This window comes from Rhinolophus hipposideros (genome assembly GCF_964194185.1).
Source record: "Rhinolophus hipposideros genome assembly, chromosome: 14".
Taxonomy (NCBI): Eukaryota; Metazoa; Chordata; class Mammalia; order Chiroptera; family Rhinolophidae; genus Rhinolophus; species Rhinolophus hipposideros.
The window spans coordinates 35430148-35449771 of record NC_138060.1 but is presented as its reverse complement, the minus strand read 5'-3'; the positions used below and the strand labels follow the sequence as shown (position 1 = coordinate 35449771).

General features: G+C 33.4%; 1 protein-coding gene across 3 annotated transcripts in view; it reads left to right on the top strand.

Moving 5' to 3' along the window:
* Window positions 1-19624, top strand: part of DNAJC13 (DnaJ heat shock protein family (Hsp40) member C13) — a 104463-nt gene that overhangs the window by 31555 nt on the left and 53284 nt on the right. For all 3 annotated transcript variants that reach the window (XR_013994871.1, XM_081072010.1, XM_081072009.1), the window contains exons 7-20: window positions 1859-2065; window positions 2155-2250; window positions 3150-3241; window positions 7047-7213; window positions 7320-7399; window positions 7483-7652; window positions 8101-8200; window positions 9861-9968; window positions 11182-11337; window positions 12075-12131; window positions 14137-14258; window positions 16454-16529; window positions 16791-16886; window positions 17670-17813. Coding sequence is in view for 2 of the 3 variants with exons in the window: in XM_081072010.1 (XP_080928136.1) it covers window positions 1859-2065; window positions 2155-2250; window positions 3150-3241; window positions 7047-7213; window positions 7320-7399; window positions 7483-7652; window positions 8101-8200; window positions 9861-9968; window positions 11182-11337; window positions 12075-12131; window positions 14137-14258; window positions 16454-16529; window positions 16791-16886; window positions 17670-17813 (1671 nt within the window). In the remaining variant the exon portion in view is untranslated. The remainder of the gene's footprint in view (window positions 1-1858; window positions 2066-2154; window positions 2251-3149; window positions 3242-7046; window positions 7214-7319; window positions 7400-7482; window positions 7653-8100; window positions 8201-9860; window positions 9969-11181; window positions 11338-12074; window positions 12132-14136; window positions 14259-16453; window positions 16530-16790; window positions 16887-17669; window positions 17814-19624) is intronic.

Genomic DNA, 19624 nt, shown 5'->3' with positions numbered 1-19624 from the left:
TGAAAAAGTAATTTAAAATTCACTTATCTTTATAATCATCTTTCTTTTGCCCAGCTATTTATAATCTGATATCTGAGTATTCATCGAATACTCCAACTTTGGAATTCATTGCATGTTTTTGTCTTGACATTCTGAATTACATGTAAATTGTAGGGTATAGCAGAAGCCATTTAAGATACTGAGACCCTGGTTGTTAATCTGAGCTGTAGATGATGACGTGTGTTTTTGGTGTTTTTTTTTTTTTAAATAAGAAACATCCTGCGTTAATGAAACTCCACATCTCAAAGATGAACAGTAAAGAGAGAGAGTGCACATGGAGAGGCTTAGTTGAGCTTTCTCTTGAGAATTTTAATTCTTGTAGCTACCTTAATGGCCTGGGTATACTACTCCAAGACTCAATGTTTGGTACACAGTTGTCCTTCCTAGGGTAGCAGAGCCAGGGCAAGCCTGGAACTTTTATTAGGTTGGTGCAAAAGTAATTGTGGTTTTTACAGATATTTTTAACCTTTCAAACCGCAGTTACTTTAGCACCAATCTAATGAATACATAACAGGCTAGAGGGTATCAAAAGGGAAGTAGAAAGAATGAAAGGGAAGGCAAACAATCTGATTTGCAAAATAGGTTGGCTCTTCAGAACTTACAGGCCTCTTTCCATCCTAGATTTCACTCTTTATCCAGGTGATGGGCATCATCCTACTGTCCCTCATCTAGGAACACACGTGTAGACGTGTTACGACCTCTGAATCTAGACCTAAAGATGAAGGCCCAAAAAGAAAGTTAGTTCCCTCTCCCATGCTAAAGCAGCCTGAAGCCTGTGCTCGTGCTGTCCAAAGGCGTGTCTCTTCCCTGGACATTGGAAGTTTGTAATGATTCACCCCTTGGTGGAAAACATACCTAATTATAGGAATATGGCCTTGTACATCTTAACAGGATAACTGTACCACAGTAATTCACTCAAGCCTTGAGTTATGCATATGGTAACTATTAGGGATGAGAATTCTGATACTCCTCAGTTGCCAACATATTTTATTACTTAATGGCATTAAGCAGTTTTAATCATCTAATTTCTAAGCATACTCGCTGCCTTTTAAAAGACACTAGCTAAAATGAGTCAACTCACTACAAATGTAATAGCATGACAGATTCATTCAACAAATCTTATCCGCTCCCGACTACATCCATAGCAACTGTGATAAGCTGCTGGAAATAAAATCAGGTTTTAAAACATGATCTGATCCAGTGTTTCTCAGTAGGGGAGCTATTGGCATTCCGGGCAGGACATTTTTGTGTGTGTGTGGGACTCCCCTGCCCTTTGCAGGACAGTTACTGCTTCTGGTCTCCAGGCACCAGATGCAAGTAGCAATCAATACCTTATTCTTAACCTTGTAAATACACTCCTGGGGGTTGGTTTGTAGTATCCATGGACCAATGACTTGTAAACATTTAAACATCCGTTAGGGTAATCTTTCAAGAAACCCACTATATGAACACAGATTAAATTATAGCTACCTTAGTTGAAATTGGAATTCTGCCCATAGAGTACCCACCACCCCGGCTGGACTTGGCTGGGGTCTCTTGGGACCCTTTTGAAAGCCTCAGAGTGCTGTTTTTCATATGATGATGAGAACCAGGGTATAACTTCCATTCCGTGAGTTATTTGCAAGACTCTATATCTCATATTGTGTGATTTTAATTTAGTAATATTGCTTCTACCACAACACATTGCTTATTTACCTCTGGTAAGATCTATTTTTTTTCCCTCTAGAATTGCTACTTTAATCTCTTTCCTCTAAGTTGATTCAATATGGTTACATTTTAGTTATTTCAACCCTGACTTTAAATTTCAAAATTTCTGCAGCATTTATTTGCATCAGAGCAAAGAGAAGAAATTATCAAAAGTGCAATAGATCATGCTGGCAACTACATAGGTATTTCATTGCGGATCAGAAAAGAACCTTTAGAATTTGAGCAATATTTGAATCTCCGTTTTGGAAAATACAGCACTGATGAATCCATCACATCTTTAGCAGAATTTATAGTCCAAAAAATATCTCCAAGACATTCGGTAAGACCCATGTGTTAAAAAAAAAAAAATTTCATTTGATTTTGACATTTTTCTTCAATAACTTTTTAATGTCTCAATTTTGTTTGAAGGAACCTGTAAAAAGAGTTCTAGCTCTTACAGAAACATGTTTGGTAGAACGTGATCCAGCAACCTATAATATTGCAACATTGAAACCTTTAGGAGAAGTAAGTTTAATTAAAATGAGATTTCTTTCCATTGACAAATTTCTATTTTAATATTTTTTTCATGCTTAAAGAATGAGAAATAGGAAAAATATGTATTCTTCACATTATTGTATTTATCTTTAGCACAATGAATATTTCAAAATTTATTTTCCAAGTGTACAATTAATGGAACTTTTTATTCAGTAATTGTGTATGAATAAAAAGGTGCGATCAAAAAATGCAGTGAATGTTTAAATTAAAAAATTTTATTATAATAAAAGACACATTGCCATTAATCCTCCTCAAAATACTCCCCCTTGCTTCGAACACAGTTATCCCATCATTCTTGCCACTTTCTGAAGCAGTTCTGGAAGTTCTCTTTAGTGACTATCTTTAGTTTCACTGTCATGGCTGCCTCGATGTCCTGAATCAACTCAAAATGTTTACCTTTCATGGTCATTTTGACTTTGGGGAGAAGCCAAAAGTCGCATAGTGCCAGATCCGGTAAATAAGGCAGATTAAGACACACTGTAATGTTTTTATTTGACAGAAATTGTACCAGAAGCGATGTTTTACATGGAACGTTGTCATGAGGGAGGCTGAAATTCTTTGCCTATTTCACGTTAATGCAGTTTGTAATCCATGATTTACAGTATACTTTAAAGCACACCTTCTCTCAACCGTAGCTCACATCCGACTGATTGCATCAAACAAGCTGAAATTTGTCACACACTGTTACTAAGGTTTGATGCTCCTCTTCCTGTATTGAAAATCCCTGCCTGTCCGTTGGATGGCACTCGGCAGCAGCATTCACCATATTTTTTGATCATGCCTGATAAAAATGATAACATATGGTTTTTTCTAATGAGATGCCGTAAAACTAAGTATCTTTTGTTGAACTTGTTTTTTGTTTTCATTAGGTATTTGCATTGGTTTGTGACTCGGAAAATCCACAACTTTTTACCATTGAATTTATAAAAGGGCAAATACGGAAATATTCTTCAACAGAAAGGTATTTTTTTTTAGTTCATTATGCTTTTGAGATCTTTGTATGTGAAAGACAAAGTGCTCCATCAAAGAGGAAAAACAAAGATTTATAATCCAGAACTTTAAATTATGTCACTTAGGAAAAGACAACAATGTCAACTACAATTTTATATATATATTTTTATATATAATTTTATATATATAAAATTTATTTATATATATAGTTACAAGAAGCGGAGTACAGCATTAGGAATAGAGAGAGTGGAAATGTAATGGCTCTGTGCGATGTCAGAGGATAATGGATGGGGGGAGAGGGGTTGACACTGTGAGGGATATAAATGATAAATGTCTAACTATTACATTGTTTGTGCACCTGAAACTAATAAAAACAAAATAAATAAAATAAAGTGACGATTCCTAAAGAGAATAAAAATGGTGACTTGATCTTAAACAAAGTGATGAACATAAAGTGTATTTTTTTTTTAATTTATTTTATTTATTTATTAGTTTCAGGTGTACAAGACGAGGTAATACTTAGACGTTCATCATTTATATCCCTCACACTGTGAACCCCCCTCCCCCCATAAAGTGTATTTTTGAAACTAGCTTTTAAAGAATATTTTAGAATAGTACCTACTACTTTTATTGTTAAATTGTTTAAATAACAGCAGCAAGTTACATTAATATAAATACTATACGCAGAGTTAGATTTCTGTAAGTTAGTATTGTTAGGCTAGTTGCTGATTTTCCAGTGAAATGCACATATTTTTATATTGCTGTGACTTGGCTGTTGATTTGAAAACCCGTGAGATGTTATAGCTTATAAACTCCTCCTGTAAAGTAAACACACTTATTGTACTCTTCTACTGTGAATGACTGGATCTCCCTTTATATACTAAACAGTGTTTACATTCCAGGCAGTTCTTTAAGTAAATAGATGGATACTGAATCTGTTTTTAAAAGTTAGTTGAAATAGTTCTTGTACATTTTGCCATTGTCTATAATGCAGCCCTACGGAAGTATTTTCACTTCCTGTAGTTTGACCAGTAACTGTTTCTTACCTTAGAAAGCTTTTGATCTAAGTTCAACAAAAATGGCATCTTAAGCAAAAGGTTATATTTTTTTCCTGTCCTGAATTCAAGGAAGAGAACTTCTGAAAAAATAGTGCAGGTGTTCTAATCAGAGGAAGAATCTCCGTGCTTACAGTTTGTCATGTTTATTATGTAGATGTATATACGAACACAATATATTTTTAATGGTAGCACCAGGAAGAAGGTGCCATTATTACCAAAAAAACATTCAGAAAGTAAAGCAGTTTCTTTGTGACTTTGGATTAGGAAAAGATTTCTTAAGATATAATACCAAAAGCATAATTCATAAAAGAAAAAAGTTGATTGTTTATACTTTGTCAAAATTTAAAATTGTGCCCATTATGAAAAGGAAAAGACAAACCACAGACACAGAGAAAATATTTGGAAAACATAGCTGATAAAGGGCTTGGATCCAGAATATATAAAGAACTCAGGACTCAATGCTAAATAAACAAAAAACCCAATAATGAATAAGCAAAAGATTCAAATAGACACCTCACCAGAGAAGATATGAATGGTAAATAAACACATGAAAAAATGAGTCATTAGGGAAAAGACAATTAAAACTACTACATATCCACTAAAATGGGTAACATCAAAAAGACTAATAGTGTAAGATGTTGGTAGGGATGTGGAGAAACTGGAACTCTCATGCAGTGCTGGTGAGAATGTAAAATAATAAAACCACTTTGAAAAACAGTTTGGCAATTTTGTAAAAGATTAAACATATGTGACATAGCAGTTTCTCTCCTAAGTATCTACCCGAGAGAAATGAAAAAACATGCCCACACAGACTCCTCTGTGAATGTTCATAATCACATTACTCATAATAGCCCAAATTAGGAACATTGCACATATACAGCACCTGGTGAATGGATAGTGACAAAAAGGACTAGAGTTTAAAACATAAAATAAGCAGGACACATAGGCTTACGTATTAATGATTTTGTTTCAGTAAAGTTTTTTTTTAATAGACTTTATATTTTAGAGCAGTTTTAGGTTCACAGCAATACTGAGTGGAAGGTACAGAGATTTCTCATATACTTTCTACTCCCTACCTCCCACCTCCCACTTACATAGCCTCCCCCATTATCTGCATCCCCGCCAGAGTGATACATTTGTTATAATTGGTGAACCTATATGTTTGGACAAACGTATGACATATGTTCATCATTATAGTATACAGAATAGTGTCACTGTCTGAAAATCCTTTGTGCTCTGCCAGTTCACTCCTTCCTCTCCCTGTAAACTTTGGCAACCACTGACCTTTTTACTGTCTCTGCAATTTTGCCTTTTTCCAGTGTCATAGTTGGAATTATACAGTTTGCAGCCTTTCCATACTTGCTTCTTTCACTTAGTTATATGCATTCAAGTTTTCCTCCATGTCTTTTCATAGCCCACTAGCTTCTTTCTTTTCAGCACTGAATAATATTCCATGGTCTGGATTTACTATGGTTTATTTATCTGTTCACCTACTGAAGGACATCTTGGTTGCTTCCAAGTTTTGACAATTATGAATAATAAAGCTCCTGTAAACATCACTGTATGGGTTTTGTGTGGCCATAAGTTTTCAGTGCTTTTGGGTGAAAACAAAGGACTATGATCAGTGGGTCATACAATAAGAGGATGTTGAGTATTGTAAGAAACTGCCTAACTGTCTTCCAAATGTGGCTGTGCCTTTTTCCGTTCCCAAAAAAGGGAACACAAAAAGTGAAGGAGAGTTCCTGTTGCTCCACATCCTAGTCAGCATTTGGTGGTGTCGTTGTTCCAGAATTTGGCCATTCTAATAGCTGTGTAGTGGTATCTCACCTGTTGATTTAATTTGCATTTCCCTGATGTATGATGTAGAGCAGCTTTTCATATGCTTATTTGTCACCAATATCATTGGTGAGTTCTCTGTTAAGAACTTTGTTTGGATCCTTTTTTAATTGGGTTTTTCTTACTGTTGAATTTTAAGAGTCCCTTGTATATTTTGGACAATAGACCTTTATCAGATATGCCTTTTTAAAATATGTTCTCCCAGCCTGTGGCTTGTCTTTTCATCTCTTTTTACTTTATTTTTAAGATTTTTATTGGGGAATGTTGGGGGACAGTGTGTTTCTCCAGGGCCCATCAGTTCCAAGTGCTTGTCCTTCAATCTAGTTGTGGAGGGCCTGGCCCATGTGGGAATGGAACCAGCAACCCTGTTGTTCAGAGCTCACATTCTAACCAACTGAGCCATCCGGCCTCCTTGTCTCTTCATCTCTTGATGAAGTTTCTTGAAAAAGCAAAACTATAGAGAAAGAAAGCCAGATAGTGGTTCTCTGGGGCTGGGGAGTGTTTTGCAAATGGGAACAAGGAAGCTTTTTGGGGTGTACCAAAACTGGATTTTGGAGGTGATTGCATAGCTGTATAAATTTACTAAAAATTATCAAACTGTATTTTAGTTAGGTGAATGTTGTGATTTGTTAGTTATACCTCAATAAAGCTGTTAAAAAGTAACCTTAAAGAAATAACAGAAAAACATTAAAGCTACAGTTCTTAAGTAACTTGTACAAAGTATGTGACAGCAAAGTGAAGAGGCTAATAATATTGGAACTCCAGGCTCTCTCCTGAAGCCCCTGTTCTTTTATGCTTTCCCTTCTACCCAAAGTACCCCACTCCCAGCAGGTTACCTGCTAAAGGGCCTATGTTACATTCTGAATCAAAATTCCCCTTAATTGTCTGTGATAAAACCTTTTTATTTTTAACCTTGCTTAGAGATTCCTTATTAGCAAGTTTGCTGGATGGAGTAAGAGCCTCTGGTAATAGAGATGTTTGTGTAAAAATGACGTCAACCCATAAAGGTCAGCGATGGGGATTACTCAGCATGCCTGTTGATGAGGAAGTAGAGAGCCTTCACCTCAGATTCCTGGCTACACCTCCAAGTAAGTTTTGATTTAAATATAACTGCATTTCAACCATCTACTTAATAATTTAATAACTAGGAATGCAAATCTCTAAATCTTTTTGAATCTTTTCATCTCCTTACAGATGGCAACTTTGCAGATGCTGTTTTCAGGTTCAATGCTAATATTTCGTATAGCGGAGTTCTGCATGCAGTAACGCAGGATGTAAGATAAGTTGTATCATAATTTGTTCATTGTCATTAACTTTTGGTATGGAACCTTTTTTGAAATAATCCTTTTTCACCTAGGGTCTCTTCTCAGAAAACAAAGAAAAACTGATCAATAATGCCATAACGGCCTTGTTGTCCCAAGAGGGAGATGTTGTTGCTTCAAATACAGAACTCGAGAGTCAGTTCCAGGCTGTGAGGAGGCTTGTGGCTTCCAAAGCTGGTTTTCTCGCCTTTACTCAGCTTCCAAAGTAAGTTGTGTTTTGAAACGTAACTTCTTTTAGAGAATTTGAGCAATGCAATTTAAAAAATAATCAACAATTCACCTCTTTGTAGCTGACTAAACCTGATATCTTTTATATGGTGATACAGTCGTTTTTATACATGAGAAATAAAAAAGGAAGGTGAGTGAAACTGAAGGGGGTATTGGTATCATACTCGAAATATTACCGATTCTCTTTTTGGTGAATTTGAATGGGAAATTACATGCCTTTTAGTTTTAATCAATCTTAAAAAAATCTTCCCCCTCAAAGAAAAAAATTATTATGAAAACTGATACGTTCCAGGGGTGGAATTCAAAATATATAATTACTGTAGTAATTCAATGGAAACTTAAGATGACTTACATTGTATTTTAATAATAAAATAATAGACTAGTGCTCTGATATGCTGTTATCTGCTTGTTTTTTGTTCCACAAGGTTTCGGGAGCGTCTAGGAGTGAAGGTAGTAAAAGCACTCAAGAGGAACAACAATGGAGTAATCCATGCAGCTGTTGATATGCTCTGTGCCCTCATGTGTGTGAGTAGTGGTTTTGTAAGGAAACGTGTTTTTCTTAAGTTGATGACTGATTTCTGTTTCCACAAACACAAATTTTCATTTTACTAATGAAATTCAATGGTTCTGTATTTCCTAAATTGCTCTCATAGCCATTTCTTTATTCAAATAAACGTTTGCTTAGCATATCCTGTAAACTAGGCACTCTGTGCTATGTACTAGAAATACAAAGATATTAAACCAAGTTCTATCCTCCTTAAAACCTGGTAAGATAGGCATATGTATGCAATATAAAGTGATAGGGACCGTGGAATTCCTAGAAAGCAGCACTTAATTTTGGTTTTGCGGTAAGGAGAAGATAAACGATTCTAGGCTAATCTTTCTGAAATACGTTACACTTGATCTGAATCTTGAAGGACAGGGAAGTACTTTCCAGTTGCAAGGCAGCTCTCCTGGGAGAGGGAATAGCATATACAAAGGCATGTTTGGGAAGCCGCAAATAATTGAATGTGGCTAGATCATCAGGTATATATTTGGGGGTACATGGGATTAAGAGTTACCGCTAGATATCTGTGCAGAGATAGTCATAAGAAGCCTTTTATATCAGACAAAAAAGCTAGACTTTTATCTTTTAGTGAGGAGAATTGAAAGAATTTTCAACAGGGAAGCAGTCAGGTCTGAATTTTAGAAAGGTCATGGTTAGTATGTAGAGAGCAGATTATAGGTAAAGTCAGAGGCAGGTAGACCATATTATCATATAAGGAGTCCAAGATAGGATAGGGCCTAAAGAAGGCACATTTAAAAGCTGTGTGAGAGGTAAAAATCTAACTTGGTGATAGCTGGTATGGGGGGGAGAAGCAATTGCTCGGTATAACTTTGAAATTTCTCATTTACTTAATTTTGTATATAGTATATATTTTATTTCTTATATAAAGTGTTTTAGGCAAGCTTAGTAGTATAGATTAACATAAACAATCACATGTATATAACTTTGCATTTATTCCCCAAAGTGAATTTTATTATCTTTACTACAAATAAATCCGTTAAAAGAATTAATGGGGTAACTAGAACATAAAATACCAATAGTGTGAAACACATTGAACCTGCATTACCTATTAGGTTTTGGCTATATGTTTCATATGAATTATCTCACATAGACTTCGTAATAGTCCAGTGAGACCAAGTACATACTGTTATTCCCACTTTACAGCAGAGGAAAATGAGACAGAGAGTTAAAGTAACTTAACCTTGCCCGAAGTCAGCTGCAGTCAGTAGTAGAATTAAGATTGTATCTTTAATTCTAACTGTCATTCTAGGATCCTTTTATACTCTGTTATCCCAATATTCAAAAGAGAATCACTTTGAGACAAAGAAGTATTTGCTGTGAATTTTAGCACTTGCTTTTTAATGCTAATTTCAAATTTAAATTATAAAATTGGGGAGTGTGAATGTGTATTACTTACCTTGTGAGAAGGTCTGTGACTTGAGGGAGTACCATTGTGCAGTACTATCCACAGTAACTTTCTGGGCAAATTATAAAATCTCTTCAGACCCACGGGAAGTCATCACTTCTGCCTTATTGTCTTATCCATTTTTTTTTCTGTTTAATACTCTTTATAAATGACTTTTCTGCGATGCCAGCACATGGGAATGCTCATGAATTCTCACTGTTTTTAACCAATAGCCCATGCATGATGACTATGACTTAAGACAAGAACAGCTAAACAAAGCCTCTCTTCTCTCTTCAAAGAAGTTTCTGGAAAACTTACTGGAGAAATTTAATTCCCATGTGGTAAGTGATAATTAATTTTGCCTAAATGAGAGATAGCATACGTTATTGAAAAGTATTCCAGAACTGCGACATGAACAGTTTTTCTTTTTTTAAATAGTAGCCCCCAACTTTGGTCAGTATTGGTCACAGTTCATCTTGCTCACTAATAATAAAATATTCTGTTTTAAGATTGTATCCAGTCATGAGGGAAAGATGGGTTGCAAAGCCTTTAGATTTTTATAATGATATTCTAGATTTTTTTTTCCCCCATCTTTCTTTAAAATGTCATTAAATAAGCTTTTTTAAAGAAAAGTAAGCCTAAAATTTGTTCTTCGGTCACTGGTTAACAATTATGGAAATGGGCACCTATAACATCTTTGAAGGAGCATGGGCTACTATATTTTACCAGGTATAAGGCACTCCCGAGTATAATGCGCACCCACATTTTTGACCTAAACTTTCAGGGGGAAAAATCTTTTGTTTTAATTTTTTAATTCAAATTTTTATTTGTTTACATTTAGGTAATTGTGTTTTGTATTATAAAGGAATTTTACCTTTTATTTTTTAACATATTATGGTACAAGAAATTTTATGTAATAAATAATTACAAAACACAAGAACAGATACAATGTACAATAAATTTTATGTACTGGTAACAAATTTCAATATTGACGCATCATAGAGGGCCAAGGACTTTTTGTTATAGCAAGTTCCTCGTAAGTTCAACAAAACCGATGATCATATTCCAGGGTATTATTTTGCATATGGATATCGTTATTGATTTCTAGAGTTACACTTTTAACTCATATGCACAAATAAAAGAATTGAAAACATTTATATAGATACGGAATTAGTACTATCCATGTATAATGCACATCCTTATTTTTCCCTGACAAATTTGGGCAACAAAGTGGGCATTATACACAGCAAAATACCAGAGTAATTGCCAGAGTTTTGAAAGTGTTGTCAAAGATTGCTTTTAATACAAATAAACATTAACTTTAGTTACCCATATTTGAGGAGTCTTTGTTATTCTCTTGAAATTTGATCTTAAATTTTTGAGCTATGGTAAGCAATGGATTTACTACATTTAGTAAAACAAGTACTACTTCAGAGGTGAACCTCTTTTTGAGAAATTAAATGTGTACTTCTAATACATAGAATAACAGAAACACGTTGTTATGTTCATGAAGCACTCTGTCCTAAGTCAAGGCAATATGTTGCTTTGTTTCAGGATCATGGGACTGGTGCCCTAGTTATTAGTTCACTCTTGGACTTCCTTACTTTTGCCCTCTGTGCTCCATATAGTGAGACCACGGAAGGGCAGCAGTTTGATATGCTCTTAGAAATGGTAGCATCCAACGGAAGAACACTCTTTAAACTCTTTCAGGTGAGATCTTGTATTTTTCTTATCGGATAACAGCTAATCTAAAAGAACCACTTTTTGGATCAGTTTGTTTTTAAAATAATACATGTGTGCTGCTATAGTAATGTTGATAAATAAATACAGCCTAGTATATCATCATGTTAGGACATTTAATGCCACAGGCTTCTTGGTATTTCATATAGTGCTCTGTTGATGGCTTTTGTTTTAACTCTGTTACCCATCTTTTCCATCTCAGAAGTGGTGAAAAACTCATGTTTTTCTGTGGTAGGCCCAAAGTTTTCTTGTCTTTACAAATTCTCAAATAGTAAGATGAGCTTTAGCAGGGCTGTTCATAAACAATTGAAAACATTTGTCATTTCATATGATACTGTCATATTTTATGTATATATTTGTATGTATGTGATATTTTAATTTTATATTTATATTATAAATATCAATTTCTATTTTAATATTTAGTATTTATAATTTGAATATGTGTAATTATAATTCAAATAAATACATACTGTTATTGAGGTGTCAGCTATTTCTTATTAATGTAAACTCTTTGTTTTAAGTATCTGTAAGGCTGTACATTATAAGAATACCTAAAATTTTTAAACAAACTGATCTGACTTTGAGATGCATCTTTTACTAATATTATGGCTTATACCTTTATAAAATTACATATCTTACTTAGAGCAAAAGCCAAATATGTTGGAATAAAATTATTCTGTGATACGTTTTTCCTCCCTATTTTAAAGCATCCTTCCATGGCAATTGTAAAGGGAGCTGGATTGGTTATGAAGGCAATAATAGAGGTAAGAGAACAATTTTGAAATTTTAAACTTAGTTGAATGTTGATTGGCTATTTTACTTGAAGCTGACAAAATTACCTTTAAATCTTGATGGGAAATACGAAGTTTTTCTGTGTAAGGAAGTAATTTTACATTTTTATTCAGAAATTAGTTTTAAATGAGTTGCAGAAACAATTCTCAATAATAAACTAAGAGTTTCAATTCTTAAGTGGGTTTAGAGCAAATAAATCTTTCTGTTCCTACAGTATATGTTTTATTGAAAAAGAATTAAAAATTAGAATTCGTTTTTTTTTAGAGAGTTGGTGGTGATGGTATTGAAATCTTTAGATACTGAGGTTACATAGAAATCTGTTAATAGAGTTAGTTTATAGCAAAGTGGTATCAAATAAGAATGGTAGCAAAAATTAGTTCCTCATCCTACAGTGCATCTGTAATTAACCTGTAAGAGATCAGGACATGATATTGTCAGAAAGAGGATATTGTTTCTCGAAGATAGTTGCTTTAACCTTACATGTTTTTTAGAAGTTGTGATCATGGCTGTGAATGTCAACTTGAGTACTGGATATTTACAATGACATCAGTCAAAATGACTTGTGAATTCTTGTGTACTTTTGTAGTAATCTGGATAAAATGTAAGAGGGCCCCTTTTATCAGAAAACTCCAGCAATTGTAGCTTGTGAATATAACATGTAGCTAAATAATAAGCATAGAATTAGTGTACTCTTAAGTAGCTGTTAAAAAATTACATATAGGTATTAAGCTGATGGAACATTGAGAGTTTATTTGTATTTTTATTGTGTATATACAACTAAAGGCTAATTTTCACTCTCTAGCTAATGGGTTCTATGCTCATTTTAGCTTCCAAAGTAAGTACCACATCTCTCATTTACAGAGCTCGCAGTAGCCAAGGACAGTTAGGATCAAGAGACCAAACAAAAGTATTCCTGACCCTGTTCCACCACTGTATTGCCATTCATTCAGAAATATTTATTGAGTACCAGGTATAACCAAAATGCCGACTTTTGGCTTCAGTACAAGCCACATGTCAGATTCATAGCCAGTGACGAGCTGATGTATGTGTAAGGAAGACTTTATTTATTTACACTGAAATTCTGGCAAGTATCTTAAAATATTTTTTTCTGATTGTAAAAGCAGTATATGATCTTTGAGGAAACATTGGGGTGTTCAGAAAAAATACAAGGAATAAAAAAAAATAAATCACCTGTATTTTTTTATCCAGAGATAACTGCTATTAGCGTTTTGGTAAATTTCTTCTCAGACTGTTCTAATGATGATATGTACATATACATACTGTGTATATATTAGTATATATACTACATGTTTATTTGTCCAAATGCTATATGTACATATTCATACAGTGTGTATATTTGTGTGTATACTACATACTCAGTTGTATTACATACTTGTACTTTTTTCAGTAACATGAGCATTTTTACTTTTTGACAGATTGTCTTAAATATCACACTGCTTGCTTAATTTATAGTTCTATGATGACCTTTGATAGGACAGATGTCCTATCTGTCCTATCTGCCAAAGTGAGTCCATATAAGTAAAATCTGAATAAAAAGAACTACCCCTATATCACACCACTCTTTAAAAAAATAATTGTGTTTATCACGAAAATTAAATTAATATATCATTAATAAAAAAGTAAGGCAGGTTTGCAGATACCTTTGGTAGAAATTGCTGATTTTCCTGTGTCACTGCTCCCCTTTGTTGGCTGATATATTCTCAGAGAATGAACACAATTTTAATAAGCAAAGCATAATTCATAAGATAAATTTGTCGGTAAACATTTAAACCTCATTCCCAAGGCAAATAAAATTTTTTGAATTACTTGTTATTTTGGGGAAATTGAAATTGCATTTTTAATTTTTATTGTATGCTGAATAATTATTTTACCTAGAGATGTAAAATTAGTTTTACCAAATTAGGATAGCTGGCTTTAGGTTGCTGCTTTAGGGATCATCTTACCCTTTTTCCAAAGGAAGGTGACAAGGAAATTGCTACCAAAATGCAGGAGCTTGCCCTAAGTGAAGGTGCCTTACCTCGACACTTGCATACTGCGATGTTTACAATAAGCTCAGATCAAAGGATGCTTACAAATAGGTAGGTTTAAATTTAATTTGCTATAAATTAACTTGCTACTTAGAGAATGGATTCAGCTATTATGTAAAACAAACTGAAAAAATGTTTGGATTATACCGATGTTTTGTTTTCTTTTGATTACCTCGTTTTCCTTTTCCTTTCGTTATAGAAAGATTGTGCACAAATGATCATTGTCCCTGCCCCTGGATAACTTGGGAGGAAAAACACATAGCTGTACTTTAATTCTTTTCCCCTACTATCCTGTTATCAGGTTTCACACCCGTAGTCATGGGACGAGAGCATGGAAAAGAGTGCCTAGAAGCTTATGGAACTAGAACCACATGCCCAGGCTTTTTCTCCTTGTACTTCCATCTGACCATCATGCATGCAGATGACCCCATGTGAAAAACCTTACATAATCAATTCTTAAATATCTTTGGTCAGTTAATACTCTAAGAATAAAGAAAACCATAATAACCCAACCAGTCTAACCTAGGCCTGTCCTAAATTTCTTGTAGTTAAATAACTTTCCCTTTGGAAAATTATTTTTTTATAATAATTATTCAAATATGAGGAAACACATAAATCTATTTGTTTACTCCAGACTATGTGAATTCCAGCACTTTTAAACTTGCATCATGATTCCCAATATGTGGCCCTTTCAGATATCCTTAGCATACCTTATGACTCATGACTTACATTAGTAAAAAGTATGTATCATAAATATTTTATGTTCTTTTTGACTTTTAAAATAATAAATTGCTGACTTACGTTTACTTCATGATACTATAAATGCCCTTTATTGCCTATGTCCAGTTATCGGATGTCTTAGTATGCTGTCTTGCCAGTAGTTTTCTGCTGTTTATACTGTTACAAGAAACTATCTGCATCTGTCTCTTGCAAATGTTAGCCACAAAAGTAGTCTTTTATGTTACCTGAGAGGACAAAAAGATTTAAAAGGACGGTTACTTTCTTGGTAAACTGCCTTACTAGCAGTGCTAGACATCATCTTTCATTCCAATAGATTATTTGATGTCTTGTTCCGTTAAACCCTCATGTTAGATATCTGTTTTCTTGTTGTGTTCCTCTTTATTGTTAATCAGTTACATTTCCTACTGTGATCAATCACAATATTGAAAAGCTGTCTAATTATAATAGAAATACCACTTTTCATTTGCACTGCTCTATCTTTTACAAATTGCTATTATAAAATGTTATCTCTTTTACCCCTTTTTAGGAATCATTACCTACTAAATTCCAATGAAGGAAATTACAAGTGTAATTACTTGATATGTTAGCTTTCAAATAGGCACAGGAATGAACCGTTTTAGTAGTGTGTGTGTGTGCATGTGTGTGTGACAGAACAAAGTATAATTTGGATTTGCCTATTAAACTTTTTTCTTCTGGGAATATAACATGTATAAGTACACATAACTAGGTGATTATTTGGTTATTTCCCTCTTAGGTTTCATGGCCATTCTTATAGCAAATGGCACAGAAGGGTCAGCAGTGAAAAAGTACTATATTTCCTGCTCGTTAGGAGCTTCCAGCCTAGGAGATGAATGTCATCACGAAGATTAAGATTAATAAATTACTAAATCATAGATTCAACATGGGTCTGGATTTTCACTTTGAACCAAAATATGCTTTTAACTCAAAAGTGGGATGAGTAGAATAATTTGCTCTAAGTGCTTTAAGTCTTTGTCCAAACTCCAAAACTGAAAATATTTTCCATCTCTGACCTTACCAAAAATGTTATATTAGAACATAGTTGTTGACTTTTGTGCATGTTCAGAATTCTAGAGAATGCCAGAATGCTAGGATCACTATGTCAGGACTTGTTATACAAACTAATTGTATCATCAAGTCTAATTATTTTTTGTATCAGTATATCAAGACTTGTACAAACTAATTGCCTAAAGTCTTATTTTCCCCCCCATCTTTAGGGGTAGGAATGAACTTCTTTATGTTCAGACCATCAAAAATTAATTTACCAGGGAAGCGTTTTAATTTGGAGAAAATTCTAAAATGTTAGCAATATTTGAATTACTATTTCATGCATCTCTCCAAATTAAAATACTAATTTTTACTATTTAACATCAGGATAACTTTTTTACTATAGTCTCATTTCTTGTGTGATATTTTGTTTTTAAAAATTCCTTTCTGTTCTAGCTGAAATAAAGCAGCAAACCTTTCTCAACGTCTGCTTTTTTCAGACAGCTAAGTAGACATTTAGTGGGACTCTGGACAGCTGATAATGCAACTGCATCCAACTTGTTGAAACGCATTTTGGTAAGTCAGTTGAATAATGGGAAAGATTTATATATTCTTGCCCAATAAAATTTCATTGATATGTTATTTATACTGTTAAAATGTTTTTTTTTAAGTTTATATATTTTTAGTTTAAAAGATACTTATCGTAGGAGTTGTCATCTAATAAATGCTAACCTCAGTAACTAAATTGAAGTATTTGGGTTTTGAAGGTTAACTTTTCTTTTGTGCATTTGTTTTGAAAATGGATTTTTATGTCTTGTTTTTGTGTGTTGTTTTCAGCCACCAGGCTTGCTGGCATACTTGGACAGCTCAGATCCAGTTCCTGAGAAGGATGCTGATCGGATGCATGTTAGAGATAACGTGAAAATAGCAATGGTAAATATGATTGTCCTAAGTATCTTTTCAGGATGAAAGAGTACTTTCTTCTGAAACACACTAAAAGTTTTAGAAATGAATCAAGAATGCATTGAATAGTTATATTTAAAAAAATGTGTTATTAACAGCTTTATTGAGATAAAATTTACATCCTAAAAAACTCATGTGTTTTAAGTGTACAATTCAATAATTTTTAGTATGATCAGAGTTGTGCACCTAGCACTACAATCTAATTTTATGAGTAGTAATAATATTGTATGTTTTGTTTCTCTAACTTGACCTATTGGCACGTTCTGGAATTGATTTTTTTTTTATTTCAGATATGTAATGTGATATTTTGTACATAATGTGTAATTGATAAATGTCGATGAAAGGGGCCAACACTGAAAAAAATTAAATTAGGTTGGACTTTTTTCTTACAAAGCTATCTTAATTATTAAAGTTGGGCTATCTTCGAGAAAATTATATGACATCTTTCAAGATAATACTGTCTTGTATGTGTTCTTTTTCTGTCCTCATCCCATTTCTCTTGTCTGCACCCACCTCCCAATTGCATTTTGCCACCCCTCTAAAAGGAATCGTCTTGAAAACTAAGTAGTAAGGTTAATATTTCTTAAACAAAAAGTATAATTTATTGTAGAAATTTTCACCTTTTTTTTAACTGATCCCTAACATCCAGTATTTATTTAATGATGTAAAAGAAATAGTGCAACTCAGCTTTACTTAGATTTTTAAAATAAATTTGCAAACAGGACTATAATGAATTTCAATATTATTTTACAGGATCAGTATGGAAAGTTTAATAAAGTTCCAGAGTGGCAAAGACTAGCTGGAAAAGCTGCTAAAGAAGTTGAAAAGTTTGCCAAAGAAAAAGTGGATCTTGTGTTGATGCATTGGAGGGATAGAATGGGTATTGCTCAAAAAGAGGTAAAAATAAAATGTGCTTCCAAACTTCTAGCACTTCTATGTATCCTAGGTTTACTTTAGCTATTGCTATTCTCAAAGATAGATGATAGTCAGATATTTCTGACTAAATACCTGAAGAAATGTTGCCTAATTCTGATTCATAGTTTTATATGAATTTTTCTTAATTCATAGTTTTATGAATCAACAATTAGGGGTGTTGTTATTTCATATGAAATTTAATTTAAAATGCTACTCTTAATTTTCTTCCATAACTTCCCATTTCCATGCTTTTCTTAAATTCATACGTATTCATTTCCTTCCTTCCTTCTCTGAAATTTGTTTTGTAGCTATAAAAATAAAGGTGACCTTCTTGTTTAGCTTTTTAATTCAGAGCCAGCCAGACAAGGGTTTAGGAAATAAGATTCACATTTTTGAATTAAATTTACTGTGTGTACTTAAAATTTTCAGTATTAGCTACTAAAATTAGTGTCAGATCTAAAACAGTTTGTCTCATTTTTCAGCATGTAGTATGTGCTACAGGACCTAATTCAGTAATGTGCGTTCTTCTGTTTAAGATGGAATCTGCAGTGGTTAAGGATGGTTTAAGGTGTCCAGTGAAAGTTAACTTGATCTCATGGTTTTTGTTGACCACGCTTACTTACATTCTTTCCCTTTAACCATCTTTTTATTTATGGTACCTTTTTCCTTATTCAAGAAAAATAATAAAATATCTTTCTAAAACAAGTTTCTTATGAATTTCCAGAATATCTAAACATAAGGCATCAGGTGCAATAGGACAAATATTAGAGTCTTGTGTGAGACTAAAATAAAGTTCTTTAGAACTTGAGCATAATGGGTTAATTTTAATTTGTGTGAGTGACGTATACAGTATAAAGAATCAATTAGACAAGCTTTCAAATGGCTAGGAAAGAAAAGAGAGTACTGAAATTAGAATTGAGCCTGGTTTCATCGCTCATTAATCCATGTAGCAAATTATGGGTTTTCAGAACCTTACTTTCCTCTTTTATGAAATTAGAATAACAAGACTTCCCTTCTCTATCCTATAAGGTTGCTTTGATGTGCAAGCAAGATGATAATAAAAGCACTATCATGTCTGGTCGTGATGATGTTGTTATGGCATTTGAACAGTTTTAAATCTACAGATATGATATGAATGATTTTCACAGTTATTGAAAATTATAAGCTCCTGGCTTCAGGTGGTTAAAACCATTTCGAAAATAATAGTTGTTTCAAACTGTAGGATATAATTATACTGAAAATAACTTTTTGGCATCAGATCTCATACATCACATCTGTCCAGCGTAAGCTTGAACACAAAGCTATTTTAGCTAGAAATGTAGATAACATCTGTTATTTAAAGACAACAATTCAGAAGGAAAAGAATATTTTGACTATCAATATTTTATTGATCTGTTGGTTTCATTTATGTGGGGTGTTAGTTATCTAAAGTGTTCAGCAAATAATGATGCTAAATAGATACATGCTGGTCAAGAAATTATTTGGGTAGCAAACTGTTCCTTCTGGGTACTCTTTATAAGTTTTTTTTTTTTTATGAAACAGTAGAAAATCTTTGTGACTATTTTGTTTGTGGAAATATTAACAAAATACGGAATGATCTTTTGTTTTAGCTGAAGTCTGAAAATTAACCGTTGTCAAGATTAACTGGCTAGTCTTTGAAATTAACTGCATTTCTTATATAATCATAATGTTTATGAGGTCAATTCCATATGTAGCTAATGTTTTCTGTTGGATTAATAACCTTTGGCTAATGTACAAAAGTGCTTTTTGCTTATTTGTGTTATTTTCTGTTT